The following is an 18,963-nucleotide window of genomic DNA, read 5'->3' on the forward strand; positions in this document are numbered from 1 at the left end:
TCTTGCTCCTTGTCTGTCAGCCATGTACCATTTAACAACTACCAGCGCCAAGGTCTGCTTTCTGTGTTAACTGCATAAAATCAAGCACAGTTTAACTTCACCCCTGCTTTGACCTCCTTTCTACTGTGGTGGAAATAAAGAACATTAGCCATGGCACCTTTCACCTCCAGGGATTTCAAAATACTTAGAAAAGCTGCATCCTCTGAACAGGGCTGTAGCACTGTGTTAAGGAACCTGTAGAAATTCCATCCCGGGAAGAAAAAGAGAGTTGCTCATTTCTTTCCAGGGGCTCTGGACTGCTGGGCACTACACCAGATCTCAGCCACCTTTGGTTAACACTTGGACTTTGCACAGATCAGGGGCCAGGAAACAGCTCCTCAGCAGTGCTTGGGTACCAGAGATCCCAGGGAACCATGATGCAGTCCTCAGGGAACACCAAAACCCAGGAAATTCTGCCACCTGCTGCATCCCCACATGGCTGCAATGCCTTTATTTTCAGTGGTCATTCAAAGCTTCGAGGCTTTGCTGTGCTGATGTTTACCACTGGGATTGGTGTATTTCAGCCTAAAACAGTTGAGAGGCGAGATGAAGTGATTTGCTTTCAATATTAATGAATTAATGAAATTATTATTAATCAGCATTAATAACCAGCATTAATGAAATGTATCCATGTAGTGATATACATGGTGAAAAACATCCACACCCATCATACAAAGCACATACTGGACTGTGCTGAGTAGATCTTTAAAAGTAAAACTACTGAGCACACAAAATTTCAGGAATTTAGAGGGAGAGTGGGCTGTCCAGCAAGCACATTCACAGAGTCTAGTTGAAGGTGTCCCTGCTTACTGCAGGGGGGTTGGATTTTATGACCTTTAGAGGTCACTTCCAACCCAAATTATTCTATGATTCTATAACTAAAAGTCCTTTCACAGCTCAGGCTTTTGAGGGAGCAGAAGAAAAATGCAGGCTTGTCTGTGCAAAGCAGTGGATTTTTATAGCATTCCTCCAGATGTCTCAAAGTGAAAAGCTTAAATTAGAAATCTGGCTCTGTGGGCAGTTATCAGCAACCAGCATGTGCAAAGCCAAAGCTTCTGAATCTCTGTAGGAGTTCAGAATTGCTTTATTTAGAATTCTAAAAATCCCAGATTTGCTCTTTCTTGGCATCTAGGCTGAGATACACAAGAAGCTCAGGCATTGCCTCTCCTCTAAGCCTCTTCTCCATAAACACTTTTCTGTCTGGTGGGAGTGTTCCCCACCTTGAGGTGAGCTGGGGAGGAGGAGGTTACAGATTTCCATGCCATCAGGAGCTGCTGGAGTGCTGATGAAAAGGATGTTTGGGTTGCCAGGGCAGAATGGAGTTGTTTGGAACTTCAGGGAGAGTTCAGAGACATTCCTCTACGGACCCTGAACTGCTTCTCAGGCCAACCACTGTCAAGGACAAGGGCTACCATCAGGTCAATGTTCTCTTTATACATAGTGGTAACTAAATTTAGTGTTAAATCTGCTGTGAAAATTTACAGCTCCTAATATTTACCTGACAGGCGTCCAGACCCTCTTGTCCAAACAGACAGTTCCTTAAATTAGACACAAAATATGTCATGAGGCAGCAGCCTAAATTACATCTTTACAGAGCTGAAGCAGGTAAGTGCATATTTATGCAGTCAGCCTTGAGTTCTTATTTTTTAAAAATGGACTGGCTTCTTTAATGTGTTTTTTTTAAATCCTGACAGAGCATTTAAACACCAGTAGGTTTGGGAGCTCTCTGGGCCGGGGGCTGTCTTTGTGTTGTCTGTTTACAACCAAGTTCTGCACCATGAGGCTGGCATCCTTAGGGGCTGTTGCAAGGGAAAGAATAAAAGTATGTGAGAATAAAGAGCAAGTCCCTATAAAATGGCTGTGCCTAGAGGTTTTCTCCTTCTTAGCAAACATTATTGCCCCAGAACAACTAGTACATTATTTATATAATAATTTCTTTATGGGTCATTGTTGAATAGAACTCCAGGCTTCCCATAGCCAGAACAAATGTCCCCAACACTGCAGCTACCAGGTTGTTTCCTTTCCACTGTCAGGATGGAGTTCTCTACACCAGCTGTTGTTGCTGATGTGTATCAGTGTTTCTATGAGGAAAGCCACACTGTCTGGAAAATAAGAGCCAAATAAGAATTATTTTTAAAAACAAGGACACTGACTTTTTTCCTGAAGTGTTACAACCCCCTATGGCACTAAGATTATCATCACAGGTGTGTTGCAAATGAAATCTGTTTAGACTGCTTGGACTGATGGGGAAAATAGAGTAAAAATGGTATGGTTTTAAGAGGGTGTCTTTTTAAGAGATGATCAGTTCAGCTTAGTTCTATAAACAATACAAAGCTTTTTTATAAAAGGCTACTTACTAATGGCAGATGGGTATTTTCATCATCAATATGAAAAATAAATGTTTAAATGTACAACAGGCTTTGCCAGATATGTGTGTCTTGTGTGACTGCCATCAAAGAAAGCTTTTTTATATTCTTATGGAAAGCAGGTGAGTCTGAATCACAGCTGGAGGAACTATAGATGCTAAAGGTGCTGTTCAAATAAATCAGTGCAATGAAACGTGTGGATTTGGAGGACAGGACATGGCAGCCATTGTGTCCCCCTTAGGTAATGCTCAAATTCAGGCCACTGAAGCTGTTTCACCAGGTAACCAACTTGTATACATCTTTTTAAGCACCTTCCAAGAATATTTGTAACTTTCTGAAAGAGGCACCTTTTGACCATGCAAACATCCTCTTGACAACAGCCTGCACTGCCATTTAGTCTCTGTGACCACCCTCATTTCAGAGCTGGCATCCACAGTTCCCAATTATTGCAGGACTTGCCAGGCAGAATCAGTGTTCCATGGCTAAGTCCCAACCCTGGCTGAGATTCTCAGTCCAAAGAATCTGTCCTCTTGTTTGTGCAGCTCATGTAGGCTGACATCAGTCTCCTTCAAGGCAAGAAATATCAATTCTAACTACCACTCTGTCTCTTTAATGTCACAGAAGTTCAGATGTGAGGCCTATTTCATGCAATCAAAACTGTCTAGAATGTTTTCGTAGCAGAAAGTTGTATCAAAACATTTATTTGTTCCATGAGAAGCTGGAGAGGCTGGTGCACTCTTGCTTTCAAGACACAAGTGGCCACAAGACCCAGGGACTAAAGCAGTGTGTCAAAAAATCTTGGCTAAATCACATCTGCAAAATGTAGTCCTTTGCATATTATGATGATTCCCAGGGGTCCCAAAGTGCTTGTTGTACAGTAATGAGTTATGCCTTACAACATCAGAGTGCACCAGAATAAACATCACCTCTTTACTTGTCTGAAAGGAATGTACTTACATCCTGAGCTGGATCCATATTTCAGAGGTCTTAAAGATTTTTTATCACCAGGCCTGTATTTCAAGTTGATCTCTTTATAAGATCCTGCTATTTTCATCATTAATATCCCCTCTTCCTGAAAAGTGTACATCTTCAGTGTGTAACCCAGCATTTCTGTTGTACCTTTGGATTAGTTGGCTGCATTTTCTATTTACTAGTTCAGAGATTTCTGAGTTACTGCAGATTTTTTAATGATGGTGTTTCACATTTTCTCACCTCTTTTCTATGGCAACTGTGAAGATCTTAATTGTTTCAGTTTTCACCTGTTCTTGAAGCATGGAAAACCCACCTCTGACTTAGTGGTTTTATCTTGAATAGAAGTCTGTGTAATTTCTCAGGATTCGAGGGAACTGGAAAGTATATTTGTGTCAGACAGAAGAAAGGACTCTAATACAGAAGTATTGTAATTGATTGAACAGCTTTGTTTGTCTCAGCAGGAATAAGTGTCAATAAATTGTAGGTGAAGGTATCCCTAATTTTTGCCTCCTACAACACACTTCTACCAAATGCACTATAGGACCTGGAAAAATTTGTGCATATGTTTACTTGTACCTCCTGGCAATGGCAGAGATGTAGAGGATCAGAACCAAGGAGTATCACCTAATCAAATGAAAATACCAGTGAGATATTCTTGGTGTAGCCCTGTGGTTGCAGCTTTGCTTTCAGCACTGGCTTGACCTTATGGTTTTGGGGCTTCTGTCTGGAACAGTCTGAACTACACTTTGTAGGAAAAAAAGGGGGGTAAAGCTTGATTATTAGTGTTGTTCTTTCTGACATTTAGCTAGCAGGCTTTGTTTGCTTCCTTGGGGTGTCATAGTCTTGTATTTTATTTGTTAATAGCTTATTAACAGTTGATCAGATCAGATCTGTGTGGGAGACCCCTGCCCCATCAGCTTCCAGTTTTGGAATTCAAGTTTTCATACAACTTCCACAGGTGGTACTTGTGCATCTCAGTAATTCCCTGTACATCAGCTTGGCTATTTCTTTCCATAAATAAGCTTTGGTTCGGAAGCACTGTGGATAATAACCATAAATGTTTCATTTCATATAAATATTTAATAATTATGAATGATTGATGACCCCATTTTTAAGCAAACTGATAGAGCTGCATGAAATGAGAACTACCTTTGCATAACTGTCTAAGCTGTCTACTAAATCTTATATGGCTTGCTGTGCTATTAAGATGCATATCTGCTATTTTCATTAAAAATTTTAGCACATGGGTAATAAACAGAAAAATACACTTTTTAGTACACATATTGGCAGTAAAATTAATCTGGGTGGGGTTTCTTATGGATACAAGGATTTTTGTATCCACTCATTTTTCTTCCACTGTAAGGCATGTCTTCTTTATGGATTATTTTAAAGATGTTTTCTCAGGAGAATGGGCATTGTATAACAGCACTAATAGCTGGCTCTGTTTCAGTGCCTACTTTCACCTATTTTGTTTTCACTTTTTTCTAATTGCCTTTGATCTCCCTGGGGCTTTGAAGACCAAAAAAAAAAAACAAAGCAAACCAAACCAAACTTAAAAATCAAAACAAAACAAAAAAAACCAACACCCAAACACCACCACCATATAATGTTTATCTCATCAGGGCTCTTGTATGGCTGAAAGGTTTCATTACAGGGCTGATTTCTGGGTCATTAAACCAGCTGAGGGTTGTGTAGCTCTCCCACAAACTCCATTTCTCCCGTACTGGTGAGGAATGACTTTGCCAGTAGGTGCCACTGGTGCTCCACACACACATCTGAATCCTCACTGCCCTTCAGTTGAAAACCCAACCTTGAAAAATCAAACCTCTACCACTGTCACTAGAATGTTGCAGAGGTAAAATGCTGTAGAGACCGTGGCCAGAGGCTTGTCCATGCCAGGACTAAGGTATATGCTTTTATCTTGTGCCTAAAAATATATTTTATTGCTAATCTTGAGCAAAACCGATGGAAAGTTAAATATGTTGGATTAATTCCAGATATATTTAATCCAGGCCTTTAACTTGCTGTGAATTTATTACTGAGCCTCAGACAACTGGCAGCTGAACCTTGCAAATATTTCCTCTGGACCAAAGGTGATTTAAATACAGAATTTGCACATCAGTGCAATCAGAATTGGAACTTCTGACAGCACTTTTCACATAAGTGCTCCACATACATTCTCAATAGAGTGAAGAATTGGGGTGGCCTCCCCTGCAGTATAAAGGTCACCTACAGATACTTCTGGGTTTGCTGTTTGGTATTTTCAGGTCAGTTAATGCTGTTTACTTTGCAGCTTATCTTCTGTGAAGTGCCAGTCAGTACACAAAGCCAAGGGCAAGCAAGGTCTGCTTGCTTCCTGCATTGGGAGAAACCTTGGTTCACCTTGTCCTTAGGTATGCAGCCATTTCATGTGTTTATTTTATTCTTGGATGTTTCAAACATATTATGGAATAACACAAGTTTCTTTTCTCCTCTTCCTTGAAGTCAATGTACAGCAAGCTTTGTAAAAATAATTAAAAACCCCACCAACTAAGGATAAAGCAATTAGGAGACTTAACATGCTTTTGGGTTCAATCCCACCCTTTGTTTTTCCCTTACTATAACATAATTAATAGAAACCAACAGATGAAAATTTTTTTTCAGTGGTTTATTAAGTATCTTCTGAAATATTTCCAGCCACTTTCAGATCAGAATGTAACCCAGCAACTTGTAACTATCAGGCATCCCTCTGCCTGGATAACCTAATTCTGATTCCTTCTGCCTGGAACAGATCATGCTTAAGTAAAGGAGAAACAAGCTATATTAAGTAGTACTTAAGATCACCCTAAGCAGTTTACACAGAGGGGTCCCTTGATTTTCTCTCTCTCACCATCTCACCAATGGCTTCCTCCTTATATCTCAGGATTCCACTGTCTGGGGAGAAATCTTGCTGGTTGTAAGGGAGGGCGTGGGTTACTGTTTGGTGCAGCTGACAAGTGGCAACAGGAGGAGTTGGTGGCCTTTGATAGGACACAGTGTAGACACTGTTCATCACTCCAGCTTCCTTCTTGTGCCATTTTTCCATCAGATGCTCATAAAGGCCATAGTTGGTGGGTGGCTCTGAGACAGGAAATGATTAAGTATTAGAAATTATAGAATTAAAATTTTTAGTCCTGGTGTTTTTACTCCACAGTTATCATAGGGGATGTTTGTACTATTTTGACAGCAGATTAAGGACAAAAGAGATCTTTTTTGTTCCCAGGGCATATATGTCAACCCTCTGACTGGAAGGGAAAACCACCTCTAGATATCAATAGGACAGCAGTAATGGTCTAAATGTAAGGAGCCCTGATTCTTCATAGTCTCTTTGATAGATATTAAAAAAGTTAGCTGAGCTGTACACATCACTTAAATTCAGAAACATAATAATATACCATGATAATAATAACATAATAATAATACCATGAAATCTCCTGATAGTTGTATCTCACAGCTCTCCTTGCTTTCAGCTGATGCCTTATTGCATAGGGGAGAGAAATCTGATCACTGACAAAAAAAACACCAGTGACTGGGCAAGAAACTTCAAAGTCACCACAAGATCCATTATCAGTTTTAAAACAGAAGGAGGTTCCTGGCTCTAAGTGTATATATAGATTGACCACTGGACCATGTTTCAGCTGCTTAAATTAATAATGCCAAAAACTACCAAGAATGGGGAAATCTGCTTTCTGAGGAATCCAGGAAAGTTTGCGTCCGCTCCACTGTCGGAGGGGAGGCAGCAGAGGGTTGTAGCCATGCCTGTTGTATTTATCATCATATTCTGACACCAGATTTCGGCTTCTTGGTTCGTCATGATGGGTGAAGAAGTGCTGCAGTGACAGGCCCTGAAATGAGATGGACATGAAACTCTGATTTGGTTTAGGGCAGAGCATAGGGCTTAGCATGCTTTGGAGTCAGACTGTACCACCAGAGATGTCACAAAAATGTTGTCAGTACTTATATTACTCATAATTTAATCCCTGAAAATAAAGGCATCTGCATTTCAAGTAAAGAAAATTTGCAGTTAAATGAAGCAACTACACCACTATGTGAGATCTTAGTCTGATTTCAACACGTGCATCACTTATTTCTAGATAGATTTAAGAAGCCTGCAAGTGACAAGCTGATTGTCTTGTGCTAGCATTACATATACTGCCTTCCAACTGTCTGTCAGGAGAGAATGATACAAATATTTGGGACTGGAGAGGCACCTTGGAGGAAGGGACATTCTAGCAGATGATACTTGTGAGAAAAGTATTGTTTTGAAGGATATGGGACTCATTTAAATGCAGTTGGTTCCTATTAATCAGAGATGTGCTGATAAAAATAATCTTTTACCAGCCAGCTTCAATCATAGCCCAGGGAATGTTCTGAAGATGCAATTCCCAGTCCTAACTGGTAGTCCTAGCTGGTATTCTTCATGTGCCCTGGTCACCCTCCAAGGTAGAGACTGGGAAACATCCAGAGTACCAAGGAGTACATGTTTGTCTGCCTCTGAAGGGCTTTCATCAAATCCTACTTTAATCAGCCATACAAGGGAGCTCTGGATCCTGTAAGCAGAGGAAACCACGGAGCTTCTGTACCCCCTTCTGTGTATATGGATGTGTAGGAGATAAAGTATGGTTTGAGGATTAGTCAGAGATCAGCACTGTTTGAAATGCTGGCACCTGCAGCCCTGCATTTGAAACTTTTTACTTACCTCATGTTTTACCAGCATGGTTTTCCTTAGTATTTGGTCTGGCTTGTGATATGAGAAGCAAATGTAGTCTGTTTTGTATATGCTGCTGCCCAGTTTCCCAATGTCTTTAATAAACTAGAGAGATATACAACTCCCAGTATAGCTGAGGCAGTCTGATCACTACAGAACCTCTGTCCCAATGTTGCTTTCTCCGTCTGTGCATTTAAAAGCATTTATTTGGAAAGAGGTCTGTGCTATGTATTTTTCCTCAGATGGTAGTCAGCTGGTATATTCAACTACTGTAAAATTCCAGATTGATTCCTTGGTGTAAATGTAAGATACTGTAAAGCCCTTGAGAAATTATTCATGGTTTGGTGTGAAATGCTTTCACCTGCCATGTGAACTACCATCTGAAAGAGATGTATGAACTCCTTTTTTATTGTCACTTTGTTCCTACTTCTGCTGCAGCAGGCCACTCTCTGCAATGTAGTCTAGCATTTTGCTCTATTAAAAAAAAAAAAATCTAAAGTAATTTTAGCAGAGCCAGGAAGATTTGCCCTAACAGCTCCAATATTGAACATAAGACATTTTGACAAAATTAGATGTATAATGATAACATTTTGCTTAAGAAAGCAGGGCATGCAATCTTAACAAGCAGCTCTTCTAGCAAAGATGCTCTTGTTTAAACAAGAAAATGAAGCCAATGCCCAACTTATTAAAGATCCTTTGCTACTAGTAATGGAAGAGTTAATGAAGATTCTCTTGTGCAATGTTTATATATATGTGTTATATATTGCTGTTCTAAGTTGTATAGATGTGTAACAGCTTGAAGTGATTGCCAGAAAAAGTGCTACAGCATTTTTCACTGGCTAATGGTACATCTGGTGTGAACCACATGATACAACCCATGCTCAGCATTGCTTCTGTCCTGGCTTAGAGACTGATGGAATTTGTGTAGGCCAAGCAAGGTGTTTATCCTTCTCCTTTTTATTACTCCTCAGAGTGAGCCTGGACTCTAGCATTCAGCTGCAACAGAATACCACCTCCACAGCACTGGTTCTGACCCACTCTGCTCCTGTTCTCACACTTTGTTCCTGATCTTACCGTTTTCCTGTCTTCCAGCCAGTTTCCAATGAGAACTTTAGAAGAGTATTTGGGTTCAACTTTCCACCAGTCCTGTCCATCTTTATGAAATCCAGTCATATTTCTTTGTCTCACCCACACTACCCTCCTCTCTGGTTGTAGAAAGTGTCCTTCAACTTACGCATGCGAGAGATAATCCAGTATTTCAGTGCTAAAACTAGGGCAGGAAGGGGCTCCCCTTCTGCCTGCCTGGGTGCTGAGAAATGAGATGTGTGGAACTGTTTGGCCCCTAGAACCATTTGTGTTTGGTGTCCCCATGGCAACGGTCGTTCCAGTAACCACATTCCAGGCTGCATCCTATTTACTGCTGAGCAAACCAGTCCTTCCTAACCCCCTTGCAGCTGCTGAGTCTTTTTCTCTAACCAGAGAATCAGAGCAAACAGTATGTTTCAAAAGATTGTGCTTTAAACCACATTCCCTCCATACCAACACACCACACACACCTGCACAACACACATGCTCTCTTCACAGACACATTTTAAACAAGTGGGACAAACCAGGATGTCCATGCAGACTAATGTTCTTCTTTATTGACACAGCTAAAGAGAAGAGCTTGCAGCATGGAACAAGCTTGTATGATGTTTGCATATTCCATGTTCCAACTAACAGCTGGAATGAGGTTCCAATGAGCCTTGGTTTTCATTGTTAACGGCTGCCCCTGATTGACTACCCATCACCTGATAATAAATACCCTAAAAAGATATTTTCCTAGGCTGAGGCATGAACAGACTCATGGAATCTAAGATGTTTACTATAAGCTCTTTAGGAAGTTAACAACACTGTCCAATCCCCTTTTCCCAGATGGAAAGGAGAAACCACAATAATCATATAGGCTTATGATTCCATGGAATCCATCCTCAAGGTGGTACCAGGTCACTCGAACACCATTGTCCTCCAATCTCTTCTTGTAAAGCAAGCCATCATCCCTCAGCACATCATATTCACAAGTCAAGATGAAAGACTCAGGCAGCTGGTGAACAACAGCATCTTCAGCCAGCAGAGGACACAGGTTGGGCTCACAGAATCTTTTCACTGTCTCATACACCTCCGCTATAAAATCAGTGGGCCTAAGGGGCTTCACGCCTCTGACCTTAAATTGTTCAGGGATGTTGTCTGGACTCACCCACTTCCTGTACTTCAGCCTCATGTCTGGAGGAATATGAGAGCCCTCCAAGACCTCTTGCACATGCAGTGCATCCCCATTTAGGTAGAGCAAAGCAAAGAAAGCAGCTCGTTCCCGGAACAGGAGAGGGACTCCTCGATTTTGATGGTAGGATGGTAAATTGAAGTCGAGTGCCTGAAGTCCTGGGTAGATCAAGATCTGAGCACGTAGTTTGGGGAGGTCTGATCTGCCTGCCAGGGTTTGGCTGACAGCAGCTGCTAGATTGCCCCCAGCACTGTCCCCACAGACAATGACATTGTCAGGATCCACACCATAGTGCTGGATGTTCTTCATGAAGTGTATGGTAGCATTCAGACAGTCTTCGTATGCAGCAGGGTATTTGTGTTCAGGAGCCAAGCGGTACCTGAGGACACAGAGAGAGGCAACAGAAGAGAAGGAAATGTCATTAGTACTAATCAGGAAATGCTATTCTGTACTGTCCTCCAGCCCTATCAATTTTTTTCTCCAGGATATTGATTACCTCCTAAGCAGGCACTCCTCAGTTAGTGATTGCAGATACAATGTAAAGTGTGTATACAATCACAAGAACTCAGTACAGCAGGACTGTCTGCTGACTGACAGTCTGACCATGACTTGTACACTACTTGGTCATGCTGAAAACTCCCTGTGTAATCTTGACAAGGTGATTTAATGATTTTGTGCTTCTGCTTCCTATTTGTAACATTAGACTAATATAGTGTGATTGTTCTCTCTTTTTCCATAAATCACAACTGCTTAGGGCATTTTACTGCATATTGATATGTTCAGTATGAGGAAGACTTTCTTTTACCTGAGTTTTTTATTGGCTTTTAAAGATATTACTATTGTGTGTGAAAGAGTTTAATTTGTGTCTTTCCTGAGTATGTCAGGGAATGAACAGGTAATGGGGGTGAAATCTCTGTCATTGCTATTTGTCTCTTTATGGACTTCACAGAGTTCTATAGAAATTTCTCTGCAAAAAAAAAGAGCATTTCCAACACCAGTACAGCACTGCTGTGGCACCAGAGCAACAATAATCCCCAAACAATAGAACTGGGTAGGGGTCACTTACTGAACAGATACAACTACCGATTCACTTTCTCTGGATATGTAGCGGCATACTTTTTCATAGGTATCTGGAAAATAAATATTTTTGTTAGTGCTTTGGTACTACCCTAATCCGTGAGACAGCTTGAGTATGTTCATTTCAGACAGGCATGTATTTGTCTTTAGACTTCCTCCCAAAATGTCTTCTTAAGCTTCCTCTTATTCAATTTTATAAAAAGATAATGTTCGTTCTACATCACAACTCCTCTAGCAGGTGTCTTACCAAGACTTCCAAACACCCAGCCTCCTCCATGAAAGAAGATGATGCCTCTCCTTCGCCGACCAGAGGGAGCTTTAGGCTGATAAACCCTCACAGGTACTTTGTTAAAATGCAGATCTTGGATAAAGAGCTTTGGATCCACCCCTAGTTTCCGCCCCTGTCGCACGTATCGGCCAAAAGTTATTTGACTGCAAAGTCCAGTCTTCTCCAAAATCCTCCCCTGTTAAAAATAAGAGAAATCAAGGCTTCCTTAAAAGTCTTGAGTTGGCTAAAGTATAAAAACTCTTTACCATACATTGAACTCTATTTGAGGGAAATTTTAAAGAAACATAGAGCTTATCTACCCCCACCCCCAAAAAAATAATGTTGGGAAATATTAATACACTACAAGGAGGTATAATAACAACACAAGAGAGAATAACAGGCTTGAGGGATGTTCAAAGAGGAGGACAATGGCTATGCAACCATCTCCCAAACATGGTCTAAATGGCTTCCTGTAAACCAAATACTGACAGGAGAGTTCTCTGTAACAGGCTGTTTAGTCCTTGGGTTTTGCCTTAATAAAACTGTGGAAAACAGTGTGGAAAAGCATCTCCATAGCTGCTTTTCTTGACAGGAGTGCTCAGTCCTAAAAAAGTGAGAGATCCCATTGCAGAGTCAGAAAACAGTATTTAAGTTTGCCTGGATTAGGTTTACCAGAAAGGAGATCTACCTTTTATCCTACCAGCTGGAATCAGATTGAAAAATCCAGGGTTCACACACAGCCATCTGACCCCTGTTGTCTGATAAAAATAAAGCTCTCCAATTCAAGTAAAACAATTTTCCCAAGCTCTCACATCTTACAGACTTAAAAAAAAAAAAAAAAAAATTTACTTTCATTATTCAAACCCAGTGCAATTCTAATATCACATCAGAAATTTTATATAGACCATCTGAAATGGCTGCCTTGGAGTATATGTTCTAATTGTCAGTGGTGTCCTGCACACTGCTGTGCTCATTCTTGTTTCATTTATACTGATAGCAATGAAATGCCATATATAGAAACAGCAATGAAATCTTTAATTGTTCTTTATTGTATAAACTAATTATTAAATTACTAAAAAACCTATAAAACTAATTATTAAACTCATTATTCAGTTATAAACAAGATCCCAATTTTAAATGCCCAGTGAGAGCCCATATCCATTCCCTTGTCACTTTATAGTGGGATTCAGGAGAGCTGGGCTGCTGTGTCAGTGAATTTCCTAAGGATATAAATGGTGCAAGAAACAGCACAGAGGAAAACGTCTGTGTGATTGAAAAGATGATGGTGTGGCTAAGGAAGTGAAGGATAAAAATGAAAATTAAAAAACACTAAAAGATAGTACAAGTGCCAAAGGAGGAGTTTAGGATGGCTCTAATGCCGTTTATGCAATGCTGTAAGAGGGAGTCCAGGGATTAAGTAAAGCAGCCCTAACCGGATTTTGTGCCATAAATGTCAGCCATGGCATCAGCAGCTGAAGGGCTGTAGTTTTCCTTGTGCAAGGTGACTTGGACTAAAGCTGAGGGCAGTTATCAGACAAAACACCAGCTCAGCTCTCAATTCGTGACTTAAATCAGCACAGCCGTTGGGCAATCTTTGCCCACAAGCCCCGGCACGCTACTTAACAACCTGAAATGGGTTTTGCCCGAGCCCTCGGCAGCGTCCCGAGTGGGGGTGCCCCTCCGCAGCGCTCTCCCCGTGATGGAGAGCCGCAGCATCACACGAGGGCGGCGGGGAGTTGCGGCTCTTAATCCTTTTTTTTTTTTTTTTTTTTTTTTCCTTTAGCTTCCCAGCGCAATCCGTGGGCCGGGGCTCGGGTGTGGTGCCACCGGGCTGCCCACCCTCACCGCGGGGACACCCCAGTGAGGTGTTCCACCCCGAACCCCGCACCCCCCCGCCTCGGGTGGAAACACCCCCACCCCTCCCGCTCCCCGAAATGACAAAACGGAGCGGGGGGGTTTCGACTCACCAGTGCCGCCGTGCCGAGGAGGACAGCCAGGACCAGGCGCAGCTTGGCGGGCTGGTTCACCCCGGGGGGGATGTCGTAGCTGGGGAGGCCGAGCAGGGCCGTGCCCAGGGCCACCGCCAGCGCTGCCAGGGGCAGGAGCAGCAGCAGCAGCGCGGGCAGCAGAGCCATGGCCCGGCGGCCGCCCCGCGGGGCTCCCCGGCCCGCGGCGGGGTCCGGCAGCGCCCGCCCCCCCTCCGCCAGCGCGGCCCGGGCGTCACGGGCCGTTTCTGACAGCTCCGCAAAGCCGGCGGCGGGGTCATGGTGCGGGCGGCCAGCGAGCACCGGGGGGGAGCCGTTGCCGGCTTGAGGAGCGGTGTCATCTCGGTTCAAGGAGGCCGTGCGTGACCTGTGCGGGCAGCGGCAGGGCGCTCAGGAAAGGCGCTCAGGGACCCGTCGGCTCAGTGCGGGGTTCGGGGCTGCTGCCGCCGCTCCTAAGCCGATCTGGCGCTGCTGATGGCTGCAGAGCACCCGCGCTCCTGACGGACCCGTCCCGGCCATCGTTTGTCCTGAGGTGCAGAGGTGCGTTGTCCAACGGCAGCTGAAGGACGGGCTGCCTCTGCACTCTGACAGCTCAGTGGAAGGCGTTGTTTGTTTCTGCAAATCTCTCTGATTTCCTCACGTTTGAAATATTTATTTTTTTCCTTAGGATTTGAATTTCCTCAGCCTTAATGATTTGAGTACCCTCACTGCTGTTTTTCCATCAGCAGACTGTAAGGAAGCATCATGTCAAGGAATACACTTCCTTGTCCAGCAAAGAAAACTCAAAACATAAACATCACAGCCAAAAATTCTTCGAAAAATATACTGGGGAACCAGTCTCTGGATACATCTTGGTTCATATTTTCTCTCTTTAAGCTAAAGCTTCCAGCACACATAGATCAGGAGCCCAGTTCAGGGACCCTTACTCTCTAACACTTGGATATGTTCCCTCTCAATCAGCCTCTCTTGCCCTGAGCTTCAGGGGGTGTAACTGAGACATCCCAAAATTAAGTGGGAGTTAGTAGAGCCAGGATTATTTCAAAATCAGGGCAGCCTTTACTTGCCTCTAGCAAGATGTCCTCAATCAACTCAGGCCTTATCCTGCTGCTCTTGCAAAATGTGGCTCTGCAGTCCTCACCTCAATACATGTTGAACACCTGAGCTTTCCTCTACCCTCCAGCTCACTGTGTATCTCACTTGTATATTTTACCTAAATATACCAAATTTGTGCTTTGGATCTCACCAAATAGACATCACAAAGATCCTGACCATAATGCACAGTAATTATTTAATCCAAATAATTCATAGACTTTATATAGAAGTAAATAATCAGATAATTAAATACAAGGAATTAATCATATGCTAATTTGAAAGAAAAGTGATTGAAACGCAGCATGTAGAAAATATTCAAACTGTACAGACTGAACTGTCAATAATTTCATGAGGACAAAGACCAGTGTCTTCAGACAGTATTTGAAGTTCATGAATGCCAAAATTGACATTTTACACAAAGGTTATCACATTTTTTCTGCCAAGCTGAAGCCTGGGAGCCTAAATGGAAACACAGTGGAGAGTTGTAAAGAGGGAACTTGTTTCTAAAGGCCTTTTATGAATTTAAGCACTCTGTCCAATCCCCTTTTCCCAGATGGAAAGGAAAAAAAAGAATAAAACTCATATAGGCTTATGATTCCGTGGAATCCATCCTCAAGGTGGTACCAGGTCACTCGAACACCATTGTCCTCCAATCTCTTCTTGTAAAGCAAGCCATCATCCCTCAGCACATCATATTCACAAGTCAAGATGAAAGACTCAGGCAGCTGCTGAATAACAGCATCTTCAGCCAGCAGAGGACACAGGTTGGGCTCACAGAATCTTTTCACTGCCTCATACACATCAGCCTTGAATTCAGGGGGCTGGTGTGGTTTGTAGCCTCTGACCTTAAATTGTTCAGGGATGTTGTCTGGACTCACCCACTTCCTGTACTTCAGCCTCATGTCTGGAGGAATATGAGAGCCCTCCAAGACCTCTTTCAGATCCAATGCATCCCCACGTAGGTACTGCAAAGCATAGAAAGCAGCACGTTCTCGGAGTAAGAGAGGCACTCCTCGGTTCTGCTGATAGGATGGTAAATTGAAGTCAACTCCCTGAAGTCCTGGGTAGAGCAAGATCTGAGCACGTAGTTTGGGGAGGTCTGATCTGCCCACAAGAGTGTGGCTGACAGCAGCTGCTAGATTGCCCCCAGCACTGTCCCCACAGACAATGACATTGTCAGGATCCACACCATAGTGCTGGGTGTTCTTCATGAAGTGTATGGTAGCATTCAGACAGTCTTCGTATGCAGCAGGGTATTTGTGTTCAGGAGCCAAGCGGTACCTGAGGACACAGAGAGAGGCAACAAAAGAGAAGGAAATGTCATAACTACATACTAATTTTCTACAGTATTTTTCCTTCAGCAGAAAAACAGCATTATATTCTAAGCAGGTATTTGTTCAGTCAGTTACCACAGGAAATGATAGCCAGTAGGATGGAACTGCAAGGAGATGGCACAGTTGGGATCTTTTTAGGTAAACAGCTCTGACCAGAACTTGAGTGATAAAAGTTCATTTTACTCTCCTCGTATAGATTCCTTGTTGCTTGTGGATGAAGTAATTTAGTTAGTCTGTACCTCACTTTCACTTTCCTCTTGAGAATTAGTTTGGTTTGCTTATTTAAATAACTGGGACAGAGCTATGTTCTTCTGTATTATCAGTACTAGAATATATTAGCATTTGTTACTATTTGACAACCCCTTGAAGTTTACATCAAATTAAATAGATCACTAAGTCACCACCTTCCAAGTTTGTTCATTAGCCAGTTCTCAGCACATAAGAAAACTCTTCTGGAAACCATTTCTTCTTATTCTGCGGTGCCTGCATAGCTCTGTGTTGTGAGATACACAACACTTATTTTAGGGTCCGTTTGCACTCTCCCTGCATTAACAGATTGGTGGAAAGAAATGAAAATAGCCCCCTTGAAATTGTGCCTGAGCACCTCGGGAGATGGTGAACTGAGGAACGCTCCCTCAGGATGTGCAACCCTGTGGGAAGTGGAAAGGAGCAAAAAAGATCTCCACAGGCTTTTAGCACTGACAAAACTCACCCCACAGACACAACCACCGAGTCGGTTTCTTTGGCAATGTAACGGCAGATCTTTTCATAGAAATCTGAAGGAAAAAAAAATAAAATAAAAAAAAAAATGTCGGTGTTTTGCGAGCAGCCCGCTCCGGTCCTCAGGGCAATGGGTCAGGAAGGTGGGAGCCGCCTTTTCCCGCGCGAGCCGTGCCCTGCCCCTGTCCCCATTCCCCTCAGGGCGGCTGCAGCCCGCGCTACGCTGCCCGGAGAGGGCGGGGAAGCTCAGCCAGATTTCAGACTTTCGGCAGCTTTTCGGGGCGGAATTATTCCCCCCGACTGCCGCAGATGACGGCGGCGGTAGCGCTGTGTCTGTGTGTCTGTCTGTGTGTCCGTGTCCGTACCGATGCCGCAGTACCGCCATCCGCCGCCGTGGAAGAAGATGGCGGCCGTTCGCAGGCCGGCAGATGGCGCGCGTGGCCGATAGACCCTCACCGGCACTCGGCAGAACTGCTCGTCCGTCAGCCAGAGCTGCGGGTCCGGCCCCAGCTTCTTCCCGGAGCGCATGTAGCGGGTGAAGGCGAGCTCGCTGCACACCTCCAGCTTTTCCAAAATCTTCCCCTGTTGGAAGAGAGGGAGAAGAGCTCGGCTGGGCCTAGGGCGGACTCCCCTGGCGCAGCCTGCGGCCGCCTCACGCCGCGCCGGGCAGGTTGCCGTGAGGGAGAGCCTGCGCCTGCCTCACCCCGGCCGCGGCGAGGCCTGAGGGGACACCCAGGCTTCGTCTTGGCGGGGTTCTGCCTGCTCCAGAGCCGCTCGCCTCCAGCCTCGCCTTTAGCGGCCTCTCCGGTTTGCTCCGCACCAGGAGGCTGGCGCAGGAGAAGATGGAGTCATGGCGGCCCCCTGCGAGGCTTTGCACCTGGGCGAGCGGGCTTGCCTTGGCACCGTGCGCCTGAGCAGGTAGGCCCACGCATCCCACTCACGCTCTGTCAGGCAGAATGTCTTAGGGGAGAAAAAAAAAAAAACCCAAACTTTCCATCTCAGACTTGCCAAGTCCTACGGTTCTCATACCAGCGTCCCACCACTTATGGCCTAGATGTCATTCCTCTAAGGTTTCCCCAGGTCTGGTTTTCTTTGCTTAAGAAGCACTCGGTCTTTCAGCAGTGTTACTGGGAGGCCTCAGGAATGGCCTAAAAACATCACCTGTGCTTAGCTAAAATAGAAATCAAAGCAATCTCGCTTCTTATAAATAATTAATATGAATTAGAGAAGCTCAGCTGATGCTGTGCTGAGGCCTCTTATGACTGGCCTCATCTCTATGTAAAAGGGAAAACCTGGCTGAAACTGAGATCTAACAGAAGTGATTTTACAAAAATTATCCTCTAAAGTCAGCCCCCCCAAAAAAGTAAAGCCTTTCTTTCTTTCTTAATAGATCCAGCAGGATTCTGGTATTCACACATAGGTCCGTCCTTACCAAAATATCACCTAGGTCATGTTTCTGGCAGAAATCATGGCAGAGTAACTCACCATAACAGATGTACTAATCATAGAAGCAAGGACAAGTCGAAGCTTTCCAGGATTATTCACTCCAGGAGGGATACTGACATAGGAGTACTCAGATTGAATTGTTTCAATAACTACTAGTATGAATGAGGCACTAAAAATCACCAGCAGTATCCCTGCCAGTATACAAAACCCCACCATTTCACTTAACCAAAGGTGAGGTCTCTTTATGCCTGTCTTTGATGTAGCTCAGACAAAAGTAAACCTTAGAGCTGTCCAAATTGCAACAGATCTCTCAGGTGCCAAACACTTTAAAGTCTTAGGAAAAGTTGTGCCAGGGTGCCACCCCATATCACATTGCAGAAGTCAGATGAGTCTGTGTTTAATTTCCTGTTTAGCGTTACCTTAATTGTTGGACTGATACAGGGCTTGGTATTCTGCATGGTATTCTTGAAATGCAGATGATATGAATGACTGTTCAGAGATAGCAGGTAAGTACTTGGTGAAGTTCTATTTCATGACTGGTTACTATTTACAAGGAGAGCCAACTAGTGTAGAGGTTAAATAATCTCTTACATATGATATGCAGTGACAACATATTGCTTCCTGCATGGTGGACATGCTTTAAGTAGTTTGGAACATATGGTTTTAACAAGAACATTT

The 18,963-nt window shown here is 43.5% G+C and overlaps 3 protein-coding genes across 4 annotated transcripts; all 3 read right to left on the reverse strand.

The window, feature by feature from the left end:
* Positions 1-6,006: 6,006 nt before the first annotated feature.
* On the reverse strand, positions 6,007-9,477 carry CFAP107 (cilia and flagella associated protein 107). The gene is made up of 3 exons (XM_071766990.1): positions 9,178-9,477; positions 7,063-7,240; positions 6,007-6,476 (listed from the first exon to the last, which is right to left on the reverse strand). Exons 1-3 carry the CDS (start codon positions 9,274-9,276, stop codon positions 6,211-6,213), a joined length of 543 nt encoding a protein of 180 aa, XP_071623091.1. The 5' UTR covers positions 9,277-9,477; the 3' UTR covers positions 6,007-6,210.
* Positions 9,478-9,720: 243 nt separating this feature from the next.
* On the reverse strand, positions 9,721-14,207 carry LOC139806834 (arylacetamide deacetylase-like 4). Its single transcript, XM_071766989.1, has 4 exons — positions 13,676-14,207; positions 11,688-11,904; positions 11,430-11,493; positions 9,721-10,742 (listed from the first exon to the last, which is right to left on the reverse strand). Exons 1-4 carry the CDS (start codon positions 13,841-13,843, stop codon positions 9,968-9,970), a joined length of 1,224 nt encoding a protein of 407 aa, XP_071623090.1. The 5' UTR covers positions 13,844-14,207; the 3' UTR covers positions 9,721-9,967.
* A 757-nt stretch (positions 14,208-14,964) lies between these two features.
* LOC139806784 (arylacetamide deacetylase-like 4) lies at positions 14,965-18,607 on the reverse strand. 2 transcript variants are annotated; one of them, XM_071766888.1, is made up of 4 exons: positions 18,325-18,607; positions 17,205-17,421; positions 16,832-16,895; positions 14,965-16,066 (listed from the first exon to the last, which is right to left on the reverse strand). In XM_071766888.1, exons 1-4 carry the CDS (start codon positions 18,499-18,501, stop codon positions 15,289-15,291), a joined length of 1,236 nt encoding a protein of 411 aa, XP_071622989.1. In that variant the 5' UTR covers positions 18,502-18,607; the 3' UTR covers positions 14,965-15,288. The 2 variants fall into 2 exon arrangements, with proteins under 2 accessions (XP_071622989.1, XP_071622990.1); XM_071766889.1 differs by lacking the exon at positions 18,325-18,607 and adding an exon at positions 17,543-17,624.
* Between the last annotated feature and the right edge of the window lie 356 nt (positions 18,608-18,963).

The sequence above is a fragment of the Heliangelus exortis genome, chromosome 23 (genome assembly GCF_036169615.1).
Source record: "Heliangelus exortis chromosome 23, bHelExo1.hap1, whole genome shotgun sequence".
In the NCBI taxonomy this organism is placed as follows: Eukaryota; Metazoa; Chordata; class Aves; order Apodiformes; family Trochilidae; genus Heliangelus; species Heliangelus exortis.